Below are 24,371 nucleotides of genomic sequence, written 5' to 3'. Positions count from 1 at the left end.
CAAGCCCACTTTAAAGTCTACTAGCCATATTCCAGGTTAGAAAAACGAGATTCATAAATCATAAACTGAATACTACCGACTACCACCACAATACCTTTAAGATGCGCTAAGAGACTGCTGAAAGCCAGGCACTACACAGTTATTCATCTTCACAGCAACCCCAAAAGGAGGCTGATTACTGTTTTACAAGTAAAGAGATGAGTAGCAAGAGGATGAGATGACACAGAATGTAAATGCAGAGGCAATGCTAAGGCTAAGGACCTCGGCTGAGGTCTTCTATGCCTGTGACCCTCAGATTATGAAATGAAGAGCATTACTGTCCCAACGACTGCTCTAGGGCCACGGGCGAGTCAGCGGCAGGGCCAGCGCTGGAGCTGGAGGCCTTTTGCTGCTAGCCCCCAGTTCTGGATTTGTACGCCCTGCCTCGCCCAAGTCGGCCTCATGGAAACCAGGCTGCCACGTGGAAGGAGAAATGAGTACAGGCCATGAGTAGCTCTCAAACCTCACAAGACTAGGTACTTTATCACCCACTCTGGCCTTGAGAAAGAGCTTGACTCAAGAGCTGCTGAGGAGGGTTTGTTCAGAATTACATGACTGGGGCCTACCTGCCCGCGATGGTTCTGAGGGGATGCCGCTCGGGTACCAACTGAAAAACCGTAACTCTTATGTGGTGTGCACTGGCCATCCACTGAACCAGAGGATGCAGATTCCCATGGAACCCAGGTGACTGGGGGCTGTGTTTTAACAGAATTTGCAACAGAACTAAAGTTTAAACATTTGCTGGGGGGAAGGGAATCAAGATGGCGGAGGAGAAGGACATGGAACTCACCTCCTCCCACAAATACATCAAAAATACATCCACATAGGGAACGATTCTCACAGAATACCTGCTGAAACATTTGCTGGCCTATGTATTGGCCTTTGCGTTAAAAAGAAAAAAATTTCTAGGGACTTCCCTGGCGGTCCAGTGGTTAAGACTCCGCACTTCCAATGCAGGGGGCATGGGTCTGATCCCTGGTCAGGGAACTGAGATCCCACATGCCACATGGTGTGGCCCAATAAATAAATAAACAAACAAATAAGTAAATTGCAAGCCCAAGAGGCAAGGCTTTTAAAACAAAAAAAAATACTAGGGCTGAACTTAGAAATCTATAACAAGAACTAGTATGTGTATCACCTTTTTTTTTTTTTTTTGGCTTAAGAAGTACATTCTCTTATTCCATCAAAATATTTTGAACATAAGTGGCATGACAAGTACACATTAAAGTCTCTTTAACTTTGTATCTGAATGTTTCATAGTTGAAAGGAAACTAAAACGCAACTTCCAACCTTATCCCTGAGGCTCGGGTCATTAAACCACTCCAACAACTTTTTGCCCACTTCCATCGGGCTGCAGAGGAAAGTCCTATAGGTCAACAGGAAGTCCTCTATGAACGTCGGATCCACCACCGAATGCTCTTCCACCAAATGCATCGTTAATCTCTCTGAGGTGCCCTGCAACAAATCAAAGGTGTCATCCGCATCCCGCATGAAAGGCATCTACATGGTACCTTGATTTCAAACCTTCAGCCTGAGATGAACTGGGCAGTAACATACGCAATAATGAATAACACTGCTGTTCTTCAGGAAACATGAAGATTTTTTACAATTGATAACATTTAAGAGAAGCTACGCCTAAAAATGGAGTGGGGGCATCTTACACCGTGCTAACGGGTACTACCTAAACCCTCCTGCCACGGGGCAGAGGCGTGTTTGTCTCACCTTGATGACGATGTGTCCCTTCCTTGTTCCCGTTCGATCGAGCTCTCGGTGTTCCTTCACCATGACGATCTCTCCTTCCTCTTCAACTTTTTGCATGTTCTTTTCTACTTGGTTGAGGATACGGCAGTAATCTTGCTGGGCTATGCAGACAAACTGGAATAAAATGTAAGTCACATGCTAATGATAAAGTGCCTGCGAGAGACCGAGTAGCAGTGCTAATGATTCAGTGTTTTAATTATTTAACACTGACATTTTCCCATGTCTCTCCCATACTTTCTAAATGAGGGCAGTAATGAACCTTAATCGGACTTCTCTACTTTTTAATGTATTTCCTCCTTGGTCAAGAAAAGTTTCATTTTTAGAATATTTATATGTAGTTTATATTAAAAATCCTAACAATGAAAAATATCAGAAGATAAAATTAGAATAGTTCTTTCTCACCACTCCCACCCCCCAACCTGTGACACCTAGAAAATTCCGGGGGAGGAGAGCGGACTCTCAGGATAGATATTAAAAAGAAAAAAAAAAAAAGATTGGCTACATGTACATGTATAACTGAATCACTTTGCTGGACACGGAAACTAACACAACGTTGTAAATCAACTATACTCCAATAAAAATTAAAAAAAAAAAAAAAAAAGAGCACACACAACTGTGGGCAGAGCAGCAAAAAAGCTTTCAAGAGTCTATACAATACATGGTCGTTTAAGTATCTGTTAGAATTATGGCCCTAACAGAAAGGAAGAATATGAAAAGAATTCAGAATAGAATGATGTAATAATGGATTGTAATCCACTCCATCAGAGCAGCTGCTGGGTGGTCTTTCTAGTTTAAGAATTGTAATGTGCAACCTGAATCCAGGGGACTGAGCTAAGTGACCACGACTTTTTTTAGATTGTGATTTTTTGCTATACTATCAGTGGGCAGGTACAAACCTGGGACTCTCTGGTGCTTAGGAAATCCTAGCGTGCTAATAAAATCACCATAAAATTGCTTTTCAGAAGAAATTCTCTTACCTGCCCCAACCCTTCCTCCCTGTGGCTTCTAGGCTCAGGTGAACTGATTCAAACCCCAGCTTTACTACCTCTCACTGTGGGATCCTGGGACAACCACTCGGTGGGCCTCATTTTACCATCTGAAAAGGGGAGATGACCCTAAGAGCACCAGCCTCACAGGATCCTTGTGGAGGCTGAGTGAGATAATCCAGGTAAAACTCCTGAACTGTGCGAGATACACAGTACACGCTCAATAAATTTTATTTATTATTTAAAAAATAGATATTAAAACATAATTATCATTTAGTGGGTTTTAAAAATTTGAAAAGATTTTGAGAGGAGCAATTTAAAAATAAAGATGATCTTAATAAAAGATATCAAAATTCAAAGATACCCAAGCAGTAGATATAACAAATTTGCTAATTATATTGATAAAAGAAATCATTTTAGAAAGTCTGTTCAAAAAAGGTCCACAAAACAAGCCACATATTTGTTAAGCTCAAATCATTATTCCTCATAACTGGGATGAAGGTTAATCCTTGCTCTTTTAAAGAAAAAGTTAACAAAAATATACACATCAAGCAATTACTCCTCCACGACCCCAAAGATAAAAAATTTCAGGGCTCAGGGCAAACCATTTAATTACATTTCTTAAGTAGTTTTAAAGAAAGTTAAGAATGAATTCTAGAAATCACTTATTACACAAATCAGCCAGAGGCCAGTGAGGAGGCAACAGTAGATTCGTAAATAAAAATTACTGTCTTCTCTGAATTTTGAATAATTTATTCTTATTTTAAAAATCTGTTACGAATGAAGAAAGGATGGGCATTTCTTTTTCTCCTTTAAGGTGAAAAGATGAAAAGAGGGAATGGTTAAATTATAATGTACGTAAGATAAAAGATGCTACAGGCATCTAAAATCATATTTTCATAGGACGTTTAGACTTCTGGCTCAATATTCATGATAATACATTAATTTTTAAAAAAAAATTTAAAACCAAATATTGTAATAATGATTTTAATGACAATGATGACATTATTATTATCATCATGATATTGCAGTAGCTTTACAGGAACTTTCTCACTTTATCCTCCCAACCAGCCCATGAGAAAGGTACTACTATTATCCTCACTGTACAGATGAGGAAACAGCTGTGCCTTCAGGGTGCTAATGTAACCGATGTCTCATAAGTACATGCTTGCTAATTTAAAAAAATTATACATGCATATCGAAATCTTGGCATAACAAAGGGCTAATAATTATTATTTCTGAGCAATGCAATTTACAAGTGACTTTCATTGTTTAATATACTTTTCTATATTTTCCATACTTTCTGCATCATCAGTAAAGATTTTTTACAGAAGTAGCAGCAGCAGTTCACACTCAAGAAAGAGCATTCTATGATATTAAGTTTCTTCCATCAAGTTGATTGATATCATCTCACTAATTTTTCTATTAAGAGTTTAGAATCAAAAAGTTAAAATTCAAAAAGCACAGGCTTTTGTTGTAAGCAATTATGGACAGTTTAATAAATTTTTTTAAATGCCAAAAAAACCCCTACAGACTCATATCCTTAACACTGACCATAGGTGTGTGTATGTTTAAAATCTGTGGTCCTTAGTTTCTTGCCTCAAAAATATTTTTAATTTTTTTCTTTTTACAGGGTAGCAAAATTGTTCCCCAGGTCTCCAAATAATTTTAGGTGTTCTTTCTTATACTCATTTTTAGAGAACATAATTATACCATTTATCTCCTAAAAAAGAAATATATCCCTGAGTTAAAACAAGTAAGTAGAGAGATAAAAAGAAAATGCTTTCTGAAGAGAAATGTACTAAAATTAATCTTCTTGACTAAGGACTTAAAGAAATTAGAATAAGTTTGATTGGAAATTCTTAGTGTCTAGACAGACATCTCTGGCATTTCTTCTGCAGCAAACTGAAATACCATTGAAAAAGGAAAAAAAAAAAGGACTCCCAAACTGAATTTCTAATATGGCCATACAGAACTGATATCTCAAGAGAAATAAATTTTACAAGAAAACATTTATTTTTTATTAGCAAATTTATTTTTGCTTAAGAAGTTTTTAGGTATAACATGAAATTTATAGGAAAAATATAATTTTTAATTGGTATGATGAAGCCAGTTGAAAATTTGTGAGTTATACACATAATTGTTTTAGTGAGGTTTTATACTTTCAGACAGGTGTTCACAGGTGAAAGTCCTGTATGATCTTGGCACTCTGATATGAAATAAAAATTCAAGCAAGATTTCATCTATAAAAGGGCAATGATTTCATTTCATTTCATTTATTACGTCACAGGATAATTTTCTTTTGGGCACATGACCTCACAACTTTTATTTAGTAAAAATATTAAAAATGATAAAAGAATGAAGTAAAGTTAAACTTTTATCAACATATAAAACAGTCAGCTTTCACTATATCCATGCAATTGCTTTCTCCTCCAAAACTACTGCTAAAATTCAAAGCATCACTAGCTCTCACAGTCTCAAGAAAACATGAGTCTAACAGATTTACCTTAAGAGGTTAGATCTGTTTAAACTGGTACTTTGCATCTGCAAGGGAGTTCACACCTAATTGTTCACACAGGCATCCAAGTGTTCCCTCCCCGCTGAAGGGTGCAGGGCAGGGCGAGGCCATGCCTGGGTGTCACTGGCAGGCCCTAGATGTAGGTGGTGGAGAGAGGAAGGGGAGACAGAAGTAGAAGAGCGGGAAAGGAAAAGAGGGGCAGGAAGAGGGAAAAAGAAAAGGAAAAGGCATGGATGGGGAATGGAAAACCATGACCAATCACCTGGTACCAAAGGACATCTATGCCTGGCCCTGCCTTTGTCTTTCAAACCCAACAGGGAGGACATCTATGCCTGGCCCTGCCTTTGTCTTTCAAACCCAACAGGGGACAAGAACGGGAAGAGGAGGGGACTTCCCTGGCGGTCCAGTGATTAAGACTCCACGCTTCCACTGCAGGGGGCGCAGGTTCAATCCCTGGTTGGGGAACTAAGAGCCCACATGCCGAGTGGTGTGCCCAAAAAAAAAAAAAAAAAAAAAGAGAGAGAGAGAAAAAGAAAAAGAAAAAGAGAATGGGAAGAGAGGCACACAGAAGGGAGCAGGGCAAAGCACGGCGCTGAGCATCGAGCACACCACGGGACCCAAATGGACAGAAATAAATGTCAAACTGAATCCACTCATGCTGCGTCCTCAGGCTGAACTTGGGCTCCACTCTATACCACACTACCCAAGATGTATTTTGGGAACCCACTGAACTGTGAAGAAATGAGGGCCAAACCTAGCCAAGGTTGCTTCCTCTTGGTAAAGGGAACACCACTTTCGTTCACTTCATTCAGTAACCTTTGATTGCCTACAATGTGCTCGGTACACTGACACCCTCGTGGAGACCACTTTATGGACAAAAATGTGATTCTCATTGTTTAGTTCTCCCAACAAGAGGAGGATGTGGCATGGGCACGTTCTGACAAATAAATGACATTTTAACAGAAATACGCTAAAATGCTATAATTTAATGCAAATAAGCATTTGCATTAAAATATCTAAATTCATTCTCCATGCCTGTTCTAATATGGAGGGAGGGAACTTCCGCAGGGCCTGAGATGGGTGGGAGTCACAAGGGTGATTCTTGAACCCGATTTCACGTTCCTTTTACAGCGTGTGGAGAGGCCTGCAGAGTGAGAAAGACTTTGTCTGGCAGACACTGCGCCCTTGACCCTCTTTGTACATCCGGGAGTCTCGTATCAGGAACTATAGGAGCCTAATACTACCTCAATCAGAGTTTTCGTTTTCAATTAGAGTTTTCTCTTGGCGTCTACCTTGATGACTATCACTCTGGATTTCCCGCTGATTCCTCATCCAGTAGAGAGATGAACTCTCTTCCTTACATCTACCTCCTCTTCCTTTCCCAGGACTCCCGGGTAAATATTTAATGTTACCTGCTACATCAGACATTACTTCAGCACTCTTGGAATATTAAGTCATAATATTTTTATCAATTATTCTGAAACATTTCTATGCCTCCTATATCACTTCAGTCCCAAGATTACAACATTTCTAACAAAAGGGGTTGGCCAATTATGAGGTGCTAAAGTAGTAGCTGAATTCTCAGAAATAAAATAGCTTTTACTCGCCCTTTAAGGACAGAGACGGACCCAGATGATCTAGTGATCCTGACTTGCAGAAGGGCCCAGGGAGAGACTGAGAAGCAATAATAGGACAGAGAAACCTTGAACAATTTTCCAGTTCGTTTTGACTCAGTTTGGCTTTATTTTTTTCGAAATATAATTCTAAAGCTGAAATATCACATATGACCCCTTTTAAATACACATTTTGAAGCCCAATGTAGACTTTTGAGATTTATGTACCATTCTGTTTTCCTCTATTTTGCCAAATAATTGAGAGCTGACTATATTAAGAAAGCTCTTCTGGCATTACATATTCAAAAACTGAATTTATAGCCTTTTTTTTTTTCCTCTCTACAGTGCTCACTGGAGGAATTATTTAGCAAAATTATTCTCTAAGTAAGACGATTTTATTTATAGCCATGGTCATTTTTCTTTTTAGTAAGTAAAACGCTTGAAATGAAAATTTAAATGAGCACTATTTTATATTTATCAGACATTATAAAAATTCAATGATGTTCTTTTAGCATAAACTATATTCAGATGTATTTTAGACTGTAGACTAATAAATACAAGGAGCACTTAACATTAGTTAGTCTAAGTCAACTCTTTTGGTTTATTTATATGAAAATATTTTATCTTTCAAGGACAATTTTTTAAGACATAAATTATAAATACTTAATAATGATAAAAGCATCTTAAATTTTTTTTTACACTAACATAGAGGTTACCGGTTAGATCGATCTAATTAAATTTCACATTTGGTCTCAACATTCTCTCTAGACTTTTATTAAATGCTTTTAAATAATGAATATTAACATAATGTCAATACTGACATTGTTCTTTTTATTAGCAATCATTTCTTTACTATCAAGTGTTTCTACTGATTCATACCATGATTAATTTTCATGACTTCTAAAATCAATTCCATATCTTGCCATGTATTTAAATAAAAATACTGTGTAACTGTATCACAGCATCTTTACTAACCTACATATAATTTCTTTTCATGATGGGCATTTTACTTCCATATTTTTTGTTGACTAGATTATCAATTATTATTGATGGAAATTTAAAAATACCATATTTATAGAACACTTGTTTTTTAATAGAACACATTTACAGAATGCCTAGCTCTGTGGAGTCCAAGTAACTTGACGGGAGATTTGTTCTTAATTTCCTGGAATGTGATAACACTAAAAGTCATAGTTCTACTTTAAAATCTTCCTTATAAATCTAAAAGATGACCTGTTTATACGGGCTGAAAAATCTTACCGCAGCCGCATACGTAAGTGCTCTTTGTACTAAGCATGGAGTAATGACAGTTTATACCTGGCAGTCATCCACCTTTGTCCTCATCACTCCTTTCATGTATTCCTTGTCCATAGTAGGAGAGACACCGAAACTATTTCCCATACATAGTATTTCCGCTTTTCCATCTGGGTAAGTCACTTCCACAGAACCATTCAGAATCACTGACCACGAGTCCAGCTAGTTCCAAAAAATGAAGACAAAGCAGAAAATAACATCATGATCGTGAAGCTGTAAGTGCTGGAACGGTCCCTAAAAATGATTTAGATCTTTTACTTTTTAAAGAGGGAACAAATAACCCAAGTACGGCTGACCGTTCACCAAGTTCACAGAACAAGTACTAAAGCACAGCCATGGACCCGCGGGTTTCCAGGTGCCTGCACGGCACTTCGCTCTCCTAATGACTCCGGCTATTCCTCTCTTAAACGACACTGGGGAAAAAAATGTCTTCTGTTCCCCAAAACACATGTAAACAAGATAAAATGATCACCACAGCCTTGATAAGAATAGCATTTTGTTCTGACAAGAGGCATAATATTATGAATGTTTAAGTTGCAAAATCTGAAAAGTTAAAACGTCAAAAATGTTTCTACCAGTATCATCTGGAATACTGCAAATAATAGAAAATAAAATAATGAACTTGGAAGACTCTGACACAACGAGTGCATCATAATTCCCGAATGATTCAAACTTATTGTTGCCCATGGTTTGTAAGGAGGAAAGAAGGAGAATGGGGGTTTTTGTTCGTTTGCTGCATTGAGCGAGGCTCACATAGAGACGTTCTAAGTGGCAGAAATATTTCCTAACCTCTTCACCGTTGTTTAACACGATGGTCCCGGCTCTTTCCACCACCGCAAACACCATCACAGCACAGAGCTCCCGCCTCACCGACATCGTCATGTTGGCAAAAGCCGGCAGCTGGTGCATGAATTCAAGGAGTTGTTCTGAAAAGCAGAGGGCGTGTGAAAAAATGACAACTATTTCCCAAAACAAGCATTCAGAAAGAATGCTCTACGGCTCTTTCTTTTTAAATGCCCTACAATTCTGCCTGTTGAACAGTACAAAGACTTTAAATTATCTTCAGCACACGTTGAATTTCTTGCAGGTATACGAAGAATTCTGTCACTGTGGAAACGGTGACATTTCCTTGTTGATTCAGAAGCAACAGGACACAGTGCAAGTCAAATTCCAGTGGGAATGAAGAAATTAATAAACTTCAAATGGGGAACTTATATTGAAAATGAGCTGTGATCTTATTAAGGCTTATTAAGGGATGAAATGATAAGCTGAAATGAAACAGAGCTCTGAGAATTCTCCAGAAAGTCAGTAGGTCCATTCCGGTGCCTCTGGGGTGAGCAGATGCCCAAAACACACAGCAGAAACAACCACCTTCACTCTAAAGATACTCCAGGATTTAGAAACCAGGGAATATTTTCTGTGGGTCAGACAAATCCATAAAAAGTAATCCATTGACCAAAGTTTACAACATTATATGATAAAGGCGAATGAAAATGGATATATTATTTCTGATCCCACAGATCGACGAACACAAAGTTTGCTCACTCTTCCTATTGGCAATGCTGTAGACAAACAGCTTCTTCTTGGTAAGAACTCCTTACTAAGTTCTTTCCTCACTCCTCACCATGGCTGTATGAGATGCGTGGTTTCTTTTTCATTTCACAAGGAGGAAACCGCGCGGCTCAAAGGCATATAATTAGGAAGTGGCAGTGACACGATTCAGGACTGTGTGTCTCCATGCTCAGGCTGGACGTCACAGGTGGTGATAAAGACCACAGGGCGTGTGTCAGCACGTGAACAGTTACTAGCTGAATTACTTTGGGGAAGTTGATTCATTTCCTTAAGGCGTGTTTCTCTCATTTAGAAAAGAATAAGATAATACCCACCTTCACTGGACAGTTCTGAGGATCAAAAGGAATGAAGATGTTAAAGTCCTTAGCAGAGAGTAGATACGCAATACATGAGAACTGCTGTTATTGTCATTATTATTATATTCATGGTATCGTTCAAACTTTTGGCTAAGTAAAAATTCTACTACATTTTTCTTGTCCACACATAATGATACTGTCCCTAAGCTCATTCCTTCTGTCTATTAGGATTTAGTGACAAGTTTTATGCTGTTGGATATAGTTTGTTAATTGCAAAAACAATGTATAATATAAAGATATATTCTGTGAAAACATTACTTTTCCACAAGGTCAGACTAGGTGGTGTTTTCTGGTCCAGCTTGGTAACGTCTGCTCTGCTTAGACCCTACGTCATCCCCCCTGTACAAGACGTTTCATTACGGGGGTGGCTCTGGTAATCAGAAAGAATAACAGCGATATGTGGTACCCAGGGATTCTGTCCAACAAGACAGCGTTCTTCAACTTGACCCAGACTGATGTGTCAGGACATCAATTTACTGTTGCAACCAGCATTTTTAAAAAAGAAGGAGCGAGAGTATCAAAGTACATCAGTTACAGAAAGAATAAGTTCTGTTGAGTGAAACTTTCATTTCTGGAATGAGTAGATGTGTTTGTGTCCTGTCATAAAATATGTTTATACCTGAGGGCAGCTATAAGGCGATTCTGAATAGCACTGCAAGAGGTGACCCACACCTACTATCTGCGGGAGGTGGGACTCATTGTTTTACAAATGCACTGGCTTTTTGACATGAAACATAAAGGCAAATGAACAAATCGTGGTCCTCTGGCTAGCACGTCCTCATTAGTTCTGCTGTTACCTGCCTCTGTTTTCTTCAGCTATCACACCCCACCCCTCACTGTAAGGTATTAAAATACTAGCTATTGGTATTAGAACACACATTTCATTTTTTTCCTCTCCTAGTAAGAGCTAAATTTCCTTGGACAAGCAGAGATGCATGCTCTTAAGAAAAATATGAGACCAGAAATTAACTGTCAGAAATGTTGTAAATTTAACATGTTTAGACAGTAATAAAAGTCAAATTACCACCACACATGATAGGAGAATATGAAGCATATGAATATGAAGTATAAAACGTATTCACTAATACTTGCAGCAATGATTTGAAGTGCTTGCATGGACATTTGTCTTGCTTTCTGGCAGTTTACTACTCCATTAGTGGGTCATGAAATCAATTTGTGATATATGAGTAGTGATTAACATTAAAAGATACAACAGAATAGAAAATATCTGTGTATCACATACAAGGATAAATAATAAAGGAGACAGAGAAGATATAATAATAGTAAATGTATATAATTCTCCAGGCTCAGTTGAAAAATTAAAAATAAATAAACACTTAATCAGACAACATCCAAGTATTTTTAAAACTCTCAAAGACTCAATAATGGTATCACTGGTTTTGTGATAGCTTCTATTCTATCATGTATTACACTGGAGGACTACAGCAATTAAAAAAATAAAGAATTTATATCACCAATCTTTAAAAAAATAATAAATATAAAATGGAAGCATTTGGGGGCTTCCCTGGTGGTGCAGTGGTTGAGTCTCTGCCTGTCAATGCGGGGAACACGGGTTCGAGCCCTGGCCTGGGAGGATCCCACATGCCGCAGAGCAACTGGGCCCGTGAGCCACAACTACTGAGCCTGCGCGTCTGGAGCCTGTGCTCCGCAACAAGAGAGGCCGCGATAGTGAGAGGCCCGCGCACCGCGATGAAGAGTGGCCCCCACTTGCCGCGGCTGGAGAAAGCCCTCGCACAGAAACGAAGACCCAACACAGCCAAAAATAAATAAATTAAAAAAAAAAAAAAATGGAAGCATTTGACTACAGGAGCTCAACATAAACCCTGATGATGCCCCAGGAAGCATACAGAGTTACAGGGATTATGTTAGCCAAGAATTCAGAGCGTGGAATGAGTATTGAGATAGTTCCCAGGACGTATGGAGAGAAGCAGCGTGGAAGGGAGAAACAGGACAGCTTTATTCTACACGGCTTGGAAGAATCTGTCTGAATGATACATTAATGTGATCTATCTTACTTTGTTAGGAAAGAAATGTTCCTGTTTACGAAAAATATTAGACATTCAAAAAAACGTTTTTCTAGTCAATGTAACACAAAGAAAAAAAAAAGCTAAATAATCAACTTACAGACACCAGAAGCTTTAGTCAATTCAGAAAATTCTTATCTTATTGCTTTGGTTTAATTTTATATAAGAAATAATTAATATTAAGATTTTTTTTAAAAACCTGTGGATTTGTATGTGTGTGTGGTATACCAAGTGGGGAAGAAAAAAGGAATTCTTTGAAAGGGATCAAAGAAGTTCTCTACCTTAATGTGTCAAGGCCTCAAAACCAAAAATATTAAATTTGGAACCATTCAATAATTGAGTACCTATAGAGTTATGAGTTGAAGAGCAAAAATCAATAATGTCCCTTTTTCCAAAGTACTGAAACAAAGGTATACCCAAAAATCTGTGGGAACCCAAAGGGAAATTTTTTAATTCCTGCAGTTTTAAAAATGATTAAATATTAGCAATTTTTAAAAATTAATTTATTTATTTTTGGCTGCATTGGGTCTTCGTTGCTGCACACAGGCTTTCTCTAGTTGCAGCAAGCGGGGACTACTCTTCATAGCGGTGCGCGGGCTTCTCATTGTGGTGGCTTCTCTTGTTGCGGAGCACGGGCTCTAGGCGCGTGGCCTTCCGTAGTTGTGGCATGCAGGCTCAGTAGTTGTGGCTTGGGGGCTCTACAGTGCGGGCTCAGTAGTTGTGTCGCACGGGCTTAGTTGCTCCGTGGCATGTGGGATCTTCCCGGACCAGGGCTCGAACCCTGCATTGGCAGGCAGATTCTCAACCACTGCGCCACCAGGGAAGCCCTAGGCCTTATCTTTAATGATAATGATTTACTATTTTAAATAAAAATATATTTGATAGGAGCAAGCGTCTGAGTTATCACTGTTTACAAGTGTATTGGTATTCAACTACAAGTAATTCATCCAGAGATTATATCAACAAGCACATTAAAAAAAAAAAAAAGTGTGGTGTTCATTTGTAGGAATCAGCATAGCTCTTGCTTTCTAGAAATCCTGAGAGAGAAAACTTCTCAGATATGAAGTGAAAGTCTTAAATTTCCAAGAATAACATGCTACATGTATTTGAATAATCATAATTTTCTTCCATAACTATACTAACATGAGTATATTCAAAAAAGGATAACCTCCATGTCAATCTGTTCATAAGCATTGTTCAATCTAATTTTTTAAAAACCCTATGAGCAAGGATTCTTAAGATGGCAAACCGAACACACTTCCAATTTCATTCTCTCTTTAAAACTACAATAAAGAGATTTTGAAAAAGAAGTAGGATCTTGAAATCAAACGTATGGTTACCGAAGGGGAAACGTGGGAGGGAGGGATAAATTGGGAGATTGGGATTGACACACACACACTACTGTATATAAAATAGATAACTAATAAGGCCCTGCTGTATAGCACAGGGAACTCTATTCAGTACTCTGTGATGGCCTATATGGGAAAAGAATCTGAAAAAGAATGAACATATGTATATGTGTGACTGATTCACTTTGCTGTACACCTGAAACTAACACAACGTTGCGTAAGTCAACTATACTCCAATAAAAATTTTTTTAAAAAAGAAAAAGAAGGGGCTTCCCTGGTGGCGCAATGGTTGAGAATCTGCCTGCCAATGCAGGGGACACGGGTTCGAGCCCTGGTCTGGGAAGATCCCACGTGCTGCGGAGCAGCTGGGCCCGTGAGCCACAATTGCTGAGCCTGCGCGTCTGGAGCCCGTGCTCCGCAGCAAGAGAGGCCGCGATAGTGAGAGGCCCGCGCACTGCGATGAAGAGTGGCCCCCGCTTGCCACAACTAGAGAAAGCCCTCGCACAGAAACGAAGACCCAACACAGCCATAAATAAATAAACCCAAAAAGTTAAAAAAAAAAAAAAAAGAAAGAAAAAGAAGCGGGCAAGGACAAAGAGAGTAAGAGTGGAATAAATTTTGGACAATGGAAATCAGATGAACGTGTGGTGTCAGTCTCGAGGAAGCTAAACCCTATGTCTTCAGGGATGAAACAGGACCACTTCACCGCATGCTGCAGAAGCCTGTGACTACGAGTACCTTAGGACCGGGGAGTGGGCCAGGTGGAGACGGGAGTGGGCTAACCTAAGGAGGAACAGGGATGGGCATGTGAGAAGCAGCTACGTCCTTTCCTCCAACAGAAATCTAGAGGTTACTGCCCCCGGAAGGGTGACGGCAGAGGCACTTCTGTGCTGGCTTCCCACCACCTCCTTCAGGTCTGAACTTCTAAAAGGGCGTTGACAGTCCTTCCTTCCTGAAACAGCCCCCTGTTCGGTGCACTCCCCGAAGTATCTTCCCCACTTTATTCATCAGACCCCAGCAGGACCAGGGCTCCCTGTTTTGCTCCCACTGATCTGCCAGGACCTAGGAAACCCTCAGTCCTCCATACAAGGCGCTCAGTCACATCCCCCGATGACCGAAGGCTCACTCCACGTAGCAGTCATCTCTAAATAGCTAGCAGTTCCTATCAATGGCTTTAGTTACATTGTAGATACCTAATCCAAGGTTCTGGTTTTCCATCTTTAATTCCCTAGCATATGTGCAGAGCTTAAACGGTACAAGGTTCTCCTCATACATAATGTTGGCTCCCTCAAAACACAACCAACGAGCCACTCACATATGATGATGCCCATACTGTCCTGTATCTAATCCCACTAGACCCAGTTCCTTGAACTTCTTTCAAATACATATTGGCCCCAAAAGAGCTGGGGGTGTGGAAGAGCAGATAATCAGGCTCAGGCACCGGTGGTTACAGAGTCCAGACCTATGGGACGGAGATGCTCTCAGAGGAAGCTGACCTCACTCCCCCCAGCATCTAAGGAAGAAGCAGGGCCCAGAAGGCATGCATGAACGCTACAGCACCATTACACAATCAACTCTTGCTCCGAGGGCAAAGCTGGGTAAAGGCGACCCCGAGGAAGGAGAAAGCGGACACAAAGCCACTTCGACTCTTAACCGTAGGGCGCACTTAAAGCCTCAACCCCCAGGTTCACGCGGGGCTCACTTGACATTCTGCTCTCTTCTTCCCCTGCGCCTCACTTCCTACGGAACCAGAGAAGAAGAAAAGTCATTTACACGACAGTTCTACCAACTACCACCCGACTGGTGTTCACACAAAGAAAAACTCGAGCTTACTAGAAATAGTGCGCGCAAGAAGATTAATAGAAGTAATAATGTTTGGAGGACTATATTTATTTTTTTGTCCGAGAGTAAGCTAAGAAACGGCTCACGTGGAAGGGTTTCATTAGGAACTTTTATTAGTTGTAGTCTCCTGAAGCTACGGCCTGAGTAAGATTAGTTGTTTCAAAGATGTTTTCAACAACAAATGCCAAAGGACAGTGATACGTTCATGACCTTTTAGAGCCTACCATTCTTGGGCTCCATTGTATTCCACAGTCTTACCTCTAAGTTCTTTAAACTGCTATGAGATTCGTTTTCTGGCCCAGACTCACCGATGTCGTCGTCCGTCCTGTCAATGGGGTCCTTCTCCAGGCAGTCCCGCACGACGTCCCTGCTCATGAGGGGGTCCGAGGCGCGGTCGATGTCCTCTTCGTCCTCGTCGTCCTCCGAGTCCACTGCCGTCTCCGGTAACCCACTCAGGTCCATCTCACCAGCCTCACTTTCCGTGGCCTTAAAACAGACCCCAAATAAACAGATAGATGGGCAGACAGACAGACAGACAAACGTTCTTAAGTAAATCTTTTGGGCCCAAAAGAAATAAAAACAAGTCTAGTTCGAAATATTAAATTTTTTCTCATATCAACTTTCCATAACTAAGTTACATGTATTCAATATTAACAAACAGTCATGCACGAGGCACTACAGAAAAGAATTAACTTCAACAAAATATGAGTGATTTTTATCACTGTTGGAATTTTTGGTTAGGATTAATGACTAGCAATAATTTTGATTACCTGTCAGATGGCATTTGAAACACAGTAGAATAAGAAAAAGACAGTATCTGTTTTCACTCCATTTTTCAAAGAGAATGGCTTAAGCTAAGAGCTTAAGGGTGACAATTAATTCTGAACAATTCCTTCCCCCAAAGAATAGGTGTGGATTTATTAATGCCAAGAAGACTGAACCACTTCTCTCTTATTAGAGTCTTCGTGAAAAAGTGAATCCCAAATCAAAGGTAACCTGATAAATATGCAAACAAAACATTAATAATTACTTTGATTACCCCAGTGTCCACTCTCCAAGTACAAATCACCAAAGGTGTGAAAGACCCTACATGCCTGTAGGTGACACAGTCTTTCTTCCCATTCCTCGACACCGTTGACTGCAGCACAAACCAAATTTCAAGTAATCAAGATCAAGAAAGAATGAGGCAAAAGTAAAATTAGCTCAGGAATGTCTGAAGGAACCAGGTATAACAGGAACGAAGAGAAAGGAAGGAAGTCTAAGTATGCTACTGTCTTTATTCATAGCTGCAAATCTGTAGCTACTCTCTAGTGCTGAAAAAACGTTAAAAAAATGCAATGACCCAATCTCTTAAATTTTTTAGAATTTGTTTTTAATTCTGGAAAGAGACTCCAAGGCCTATTATGGTTCTGTGATTAAAAACAAATATTTAGTCTGAATCAAGAGTCACAAATTTCAAAATGGTCTCTCCTGTTGAGCTATCTCAAGTATAGACGCGTTACCCTCTTTAGGTTATTCTATATGCTTTTGCGATGATCATCTCAACCATCACGTACCTATGTATCATACTGGCCTCATCTGACGTAGGTACCCAGAATTCACTAACTGCTTAAGCATAGTAAGGATGAGTACAATTAAATATCAACTATATCCACTTTGAACATCATAAACGTGGTTTTCCAGATAAAATAGTAAACGCTTAGAAACGCTTTATTATAAAACTATGAATTTTGTAGAAGACACAAAGTTTACCAACTTCAAATAATTCAGTCCACGTGATTTTCAAAGACAATAAAGACATCTTATTTTTAAGAATAGGCAAATACAGATTAAAATAAAGATGAAAATATAAAATGTTGAACCTAATAATAGAAAGCCAACACCAAATACTGACAATGTGCCAGGAACTCTGCTCTAAGTGCTTCACATGTATTAACTTGTTTAACCCTTCAACAATCCTATGAAGTAAGTGCCATCACCGACTTTTATTATTCTCCAAACATATAGGTAAAAAGAAATCATTTCTCCAAGATCATGTTGCTGGTAACTGTGGAATCAAGAACAGAGCCAGGAATTCCAGCTCCAGACTCATAACTACAACCTAATCTGCCTCTTTGTAAGAGATACTTCACACTTGAGTGCAGCTTATAGAAGGATCTATACTTTTTCTATCATTTAGTTTAAATCAATGTTTAAAGAATAAATTGTATTATTTTCTTTCTTTTTTTTTTTAAGAACACATGTATTTATTTGTTTGTTTTGGCTGCTCCGGGTCTTAGCGGCGGCATGCGGGATCTTCGTTGCAGCATGTGGACTTCTTAGGTGTGGCATGCAAACTCCTAGTTGCGGCACGCATGCGGGATCTAGTTGCCTGACCACGGATTGAACCTGGGCCCCCTGCATTGGGAGCACGGAGCCTTACCCACTGGACCACCAGGGAAGCCCCATATTATTTTCTTATCAACAAAGTTTCAGCCTTCTGAAGTCTTGGTTTATATCATAGAATATTTAATTCTACATTTGGAAGCAATACAAGTATGTGTTAATATTTTCTGAAGTTTAACAAAAAGAATTTTAATCACATTTCAGTTCCTTACATACGATTTCCTGACCATACACTTCATTATACCATACATTATAAGAATTATCACACATTATAAGAAAAACCTAAGGGGAAAATAATTGAAGACAGACTATCTAATGAAGACAGAATGAGTGAAAATGCAAAGTATAACCTCTACAAAAGCTCCTCCGGCAGTGGCCTTAGTGAATACTGCTGCTTGGGTAGGACCACGGTAAGCAGAGATGCTCCAGGTGGGACAGCAACAAGGCCTTGCAGCCAAGGCCAGAGAATTAATTAATTGTGGCACCCTCAGCAGCGCACCTCTAATTTATGATTTTTTTAAAAACTAAGTATAGTTGATTTACAATGTTGTGTTAGTTTCTGGTGGACAGCAGAGTGATTCAGTTATACATATACATGCATATTCTTTTTCATAGTCTTTTCCATGATGGTTTATTACACGATGTTGAGTATAGTTCCCTGTGCTCTACAGTAGGACCTTGTTGTTATCTATTTTATACACAGCAGTGTGTATCTGCTCCTATCTCTAACTTAAATCGTCTCTAGATTCCAGAATGACACTGAAACAGCACTGGATGTGATATGGTATGCCAAGCCTGTGAGCAGAGAAACTAGGCCAATATTGTTGTTATCACCACCTTGTTTCTAAAGCCTACAAATGTGACAATTTGCTAATGGTTGCTATGAGTACATTTCCACCTCAGTCTCATCTTAATATCAAAGATTATTATTCATCACCTTATATTTTCAAAGATGCAATCAGTCCTCTATATCCACATTCTTTAACATTAGCCTAGAGTGAAGAGGCACTACTGAAGATAAAAATAAGAACAAAACACTTTTAAGTAATATAGCTATATAACTTAAGGTTTTTCTTAACTTTTAAACATCTAACATATGGTAAGAGATGAAAGATATATTTCACACCATCCCAAAGAAATCATTCCTATCATTTAAATGAATGATATTTAAGTCTTAAATAGAACAAAAAGATTTTTCCAGTGTGAGTTGGATTAATCTCTCCAAAACTGAACCCACCACCCCATCTGTGTAAACAATCATTAGTTGTTTTCTATTCCTGTTATGTGTATTCCATTGCTTAAGAAACTATTCATAAAATAACATTTATGAAACCAGTAACTTAGAAGATTATTTTTATTTAAAATAAATACCCATGTTTTAGAGACACAAATGTAGAGAACGAACGTATGGACACCAAGGGGGGAAAGCAGGGGGGTGGTGGTAGTGGGAATGAACTGGGAGATTGGGATTGACATATATACACGAATATGTATAAAACAGGTAACACATAAGAACCTGCTGTATTGGGCTTCCCTGGTGGCGCAGTGGTTGAGAATCTGCCTGCTAATGCAGGGCACACAGGTTCGAGCCCTAGTCTGGGAAGATTCCACATGCCGCAGAGCAACTGGACCCATGAGCCACAGCTACTGAGCCTGCGCGTCTGGAGCCTGTGCTCCGCAACAAGAGAGGCCACGACAGTGAGAGGCCTGCGCACCGTGATGAAGAGTGGCCCCCGCTCGCTGCAACTAGAGAAAGCCCTCACACAGAAACGAAGACCCAACACAGCCAAAAATAAATAAATAAATAAATAAATAAAAATTTAAAAAAAAAAAAAAAAAAAAAAAAAAAAGAACCTGCTGTATTAAAAAAACAAAATAAAATTCAAAATAAAATAAAATACCCATTTTTATTTTAAAATACTACAGAATTCCTTTTAATAATACATCTTAAATAGAACTCAATGAACAAGTTTTTGGGAATCTACTGATTTTGTGAACAATGAGACCCTTGGAGCCTGAGTGGAGTTAAAGGTTTAGTGAGCACTGACTGGTCTGTGGCGGGTGGGGAGAGGGCTAAACTTGAGTGCCCAGAACCTGGGACTCACTGGATTTACATCCGCTGAATGAACAGACAAAGCAGAGGTTAGTGGTTCAAATCTCGGCTCTAGCATTCATCATGTGACTTTAACAAAGTCGCTGATCCTCTGTAGCCCCAGTTTTGTCACCAGTAAGCTGGAGTTACACCTCGCCATTCACAGGATTGTTCTTGGATCGAATAAGGGAAGAGAAAGCCAGTTACAGGCCACATCAAAGTCCCTTCCTCAAGGCGACACGTTTCCACCTCTGTGCCGGCACCCCTTTACCCCAGCAATGAGCCTTGCACGCAATTTACACTGGCAGAATTTGCCAAAAAAACCCCCCAACACTCTGTTAAATATCCCAACCCCTTACACACTGTAAAAATTTCCCTCAGGCTAACTGCACCCATTAAGTTCTGGCTAAATGGCTCACACGATAATTATAAAAACAGTGATCTTATATTGAATGACTACTGTGTATCTAGCACTACATTTGATGCTTTTAGTACATAATAATCTTCACATCAATTCAGCAAATTAGGATTATTACCACTATTTTCCAGATGAGAAAACACGAAGGGAAACTAAATAAATTGTTCAAAACAAAACAAAACCTAGTAATTGTGCCAGGACTCAAAATCAGGTCCAACCAACACAAACTACTAAATACTTTGCACTATAATACTTCACCCAGTTTTCCAAACAGACTGTCTTCATAAAGAAAATAGTTAAAATATAATAAAGTAATAAAATGTGTTTTGCTTTGCTAAGTCATAAAACATAAAATTTACATTTGTATATAAACATAAAACACTTGCTATTTTCTAGCTTCCTCCAAAGTACAATATTACTGAGATAATGCTAGTCTTTAAACCTTTTCATTCTAAATAAAGATATGCACACACTTTATATTTAAAAGGTATGTGGGTAATTAGGGATTAACATACACACATTATTATATATAAAATAGATAACAAGGACCTACTGTATAGCACAGGGAACTATACTCAGTATTTTGTAATAACCTATAATGGAAAAGAACCTGAAAAAGAATATACATATATAACTGAATCACTTTGCTGTACACTTGAAACTAACACAATATTGTAAGTTAACTGTACTTCAATAAAAAATAAATAAATAAAAGGTATAGAAAAATGTCATTTAGGCAAATAACTCCTGTCCTAAATTAATTTACCTTCCACATATGTAACATAACATAAATTTAGGTGAACATTACTGCTAAATAGTAATATTCTCAAAAAAACTATTAATATTCTCAGATCAATGCTGAAAGCTCTATGATTTATTTAAATAAAAAGGGACTCAATATAGTTTGTTATTATGAATACAGTTCTTAAAACCAGTTTATTTGGCATTTTTAAGGATATCAAGTAAATGAAGAAACTGAGGAAATATTAAATGCCATAAAGCGCTAGTGAAGTGTTAATTAAAAAAAAAAAAAATGTAACTACTACACGTTTATCATTAAGTACTTTAAAATCATTTATGAAAAAACTTTTTGCTTATTAAATATCCCACACCCACACATATCCCCATGTTTAGGAGGGTTGCTTAATAAGTAATCTTGAAACGAACTTTGTGCAGAATTTCAAACATACGTATGTAACCCAAATAGCACCTGAGTCAGACCCTGATATAAATTTAGGCTAGAAATTTATGTTGAAGGCTAATGCTGATGCTAATTTAACTGGGACAACAAAGTGAGTAGGCACTGCAGACAAAGCCATATATATGCAGAAAGTATGAAAACATATTTGGAAATAAGTATAATGCTTGCATTAAGTCCAGTTTGTGTATCATGATTTATGCTGTTCTTAATTTTACACTAGGAATTTTTTTTTTTAGTTCAATATAGGATTTACCTAAAAGAGAAGAACAATTCTTTAAAGCTTTTAATGTAAACTGTTAGGTTTCTTTCCAAAAGCTACAGTCCTAACAGGTGTAAGGATGTCTATCTATAAATATTTATTATAAGTAAGAAAGTCTGTGCTAATTTGATAGGAAAAATAGTTTCATATTTAAATCCTCATATACTCAATTACTTATGTCTTAAATATTTATTTAAGGTATAGACACGTGCATGTTCTCTTCTGCAAATTACCTACTCTTGTCCTTTGAATATTGTTATGCTATGAGTGAAGTATTTTTCTTATTAATTTGCGTAAGTGAGTTAAAAGTCTGACTTTAAATCTTTGTCTCAATTGCTCTTTTAATTATTAAAAGTTTTGGTCATTCATTATACCATTAAGAGTTTGCTAACTCTTGGGGCTTCCCTGGTGGCGCAGTGGTTGAGAATCTGCCTGCCAATGCAGGGGACACGGGTTCGAGCCCTGGTCTGGGAAGATCCCACATGCCGCCGAGCAACTGGGCCCGTGAGCCACAACTACTGAGCCTGCGCGTCTGGAGCCTGTGCTCCGCAACAAGAGAGGCCACGACTGTGAGAGGCCCGCGCACCACAATGAGGAGTGGCCCCCACTTGCCACAACTAGAGAAAGCCCTCGCACAGAAACGAAGACCCAACACAGCCATAAATAAATAAATAAACATTAAAAAAAAAAAAAAAAAAAAGAGTTTGCTAACTCCTGGGAATCCCCTGGTGGTCCAGTGGTTAGGACTCAGCACTTTCACCGCTGTGGGATCAGGTTCGATCCCTGGTTGGGGAACTAAGATCCCACATGCCCTGTGGAGCAGCCGTAGGTAAGTAAGTTAAGTAAGTAAGTAAATAAATAAATAAATACTTTTCAAAAAAGAAAAAAAAAAAAAAGAGTTTGCTAACTCTTTAGTTTACCTGGAATTTAATGTTAATTATGATATAAAGTATGGTCGTTAAAGTGGGCCCCCCTCCCCCAAAGACCATTTATTGAGTAATCCATCACTTCACTGATCTGAGGTTTCCGCTATTACATATTACATCCTTACACGTGAATTCCGTTTTGCTTGATCTCTCTGTCCCATCAATCTGCCTATTTTCCTACAGTTATTTTCAGTCCACCTAAGTCACTGCTCTGATAATCACACCATTTAACCAGGACCTTACCGTGACTGGAAACTGCATTGTCTCATGTCACCAACTTAGGCGTTCTGCTTTCTGTCACCACTAACCTCCTACTTTTCAGCGTGCTTTCACTGCCTTCCAAGGCAGCCCTTTTGCAAAACCAGCGTGATCTGCAGTCTCCCAGGCTCTCTGAGCCAGCTTCTGCCCCCTAGACTAACGCTACAATCCCATTCCTTCCACACGTCTTTCCTGAAGGCCTACGATTTCCTGGCCCTATTCCAGGCTCTAGAGAGAAGACCAAGACAAGACAGGGAAGTCCCTGCCTCTTGAAGCAGTCATGCTGGGGGACAGACATAACTGAGAAAGTGACAATCACTTCAATTAAAGTCTAAAAAACCAGCCAGGGAAGGGACCAACATGAAGGACCTGCGTTTCAAAGGGTAAGAAGGGAAGAACTCTCTGGGAAAGCGGTCCTTAAAGATGAAGGCCGAAAAGGATCAAGGTAGGAGAGAACGTTCTGGACAGAAGGCCTGCAAAAACAAAGCCCCGCGTTACAAGGAGCCTGGCGTGCTGTGCTGCTCTGTCTGTCTTTCCACTACGCTCCTTGAATGAAGAGTCCGTCCCGGGGGAAGCCTAATCTTTGCTTTCTTTGTGCTCACTGCGGAGAAGACTACTTACCAGGGCAGAGGGAAATCACTCTGTATTTGAGGGCACCTACCCAGCTGAGCCTCCGATGCTCTGGTCAACTTGCTCCCCTGCTGCCCGAAACTATGATTTCAAAATGTGTCTCTCCTTGAGACTCTCCACCTGCCAACCCTCTCACTCTGAAAGAAGGAACTCAGAGACACCAGGCAGAAACTCCCTCAACTCCCAAACTCCCCACTCCCAATCCACCATCATATGCCCCTGTTAAAAGAGAGGGGGTCTCCTTTCTTAAATAAGCCAGTGATTCCACGTTGCTCCTGAACTCCTCTCCTCCAACCCTCTCAGAAAAATTATTCTAACTTTTTCTCTCCGGCACATGGCATCCCGTGCCGACCTCTCTGTATCCATCTCCTGAGCATTTATACTCGCTCCAACGTGACTGCTTCCTCCCAAGTCAGAACTGGAGGCACAAGAAAGGGGTCGCCATGGGAGACAGCTGCCCATCACTGGAGCCGCTCAAGAATCAACCTGACCGACAGGAAGCGAGTAGAGGATTCAAACACGAGACTGGTCGCCAAACCGGGCGCATCTGGCAGGTTTCCTCTCACCTTGATAGAATTTCTGATTCAAAGACAATAGGGGATCTCTAGTCACTGTTAGTCCTACAGTCAGTAACCAAATCCCCAGTTACATCTACGGCTTTTTCCTTAGGAAGGATACAAACCTACCAGGCCACATGCCCGTCATCAAGTTTGAAACGAGCAGCTGTGAAACTCAACTAAAATGAATCAAAATACGCAGGGGTCCTCTTTTCCAACTACACCCCAAGATAAAGCCGGCCTGCAGGCT

The 24,371-nt window shown here is 39.4% G+C and overlaps 1 protein-coding gene across 16 annotated transcripts in view; it reads right to left on the bottom strand.

Moving 5' to 3' along the window:
• RAPGEF2 (Rap guanine nucleotide exchange factor 2) overlaps positions 1 to 24,371 on the bottom strand; it is a 248,786-nt gene that overhangs the window by 30,029 nt on the left and 194,386 nt on the right. For 15 of the 16 annotated variants that reach the window (XM_059922344.1, XM_059922353.1, XM_059922347.1 and 12 more), the window contains 5 exons: positions 15,704 to 15,881; positions 9,021 to 9,157; positions 8,235 to 8,393; positions 1,762 to 1,914; positions 1,330 to 1,494 (listed from right to left, as the gene is read on the bottom strand). In XM_059922344.1, coding sequence (XP_059778327.1) covers positions 1,330 to 1,494; positions 1,762 to 1,914; positions 8,235 to 8,393; positions 9,021 to 9,157; positions 15,704 to 15,881 — 792 coding nt within the window. Of the gene's footprint in view, positions 1 to 1,329; positions 1,495 to 1,761; positions 1,915 to 8,234; positions 8,394 to 9,020; positions 9,158 to 15,255; positions 15,294 to 15,703; positions 15,882 to 24,371 lie in introns of those variants that run through there. The other variant, XM_059922360.1, reaches the window with a different exon arrangement.

This window comes from Balaenoptera ricei, chromosome 5 (assembly GCF_028023285.1).
Source record: "Balaenoptera ricei isolate mBalRic1 chromosome 5, mBalRic1.hap2, whole genome shotgun sequence".
Classification (NCBI taxonomy): Eukaryota; Metazoa; Chordata; class Mammalia; order Artiodactyla; family Balaenopteridae; genus Balaenoptera; species Balaenoptera ricei.
The sequence above is the reverse complement of the archived record's forward strand: the minus strand, read 5'-3'. Positions and strand labels throughout refer to the sequence as shown.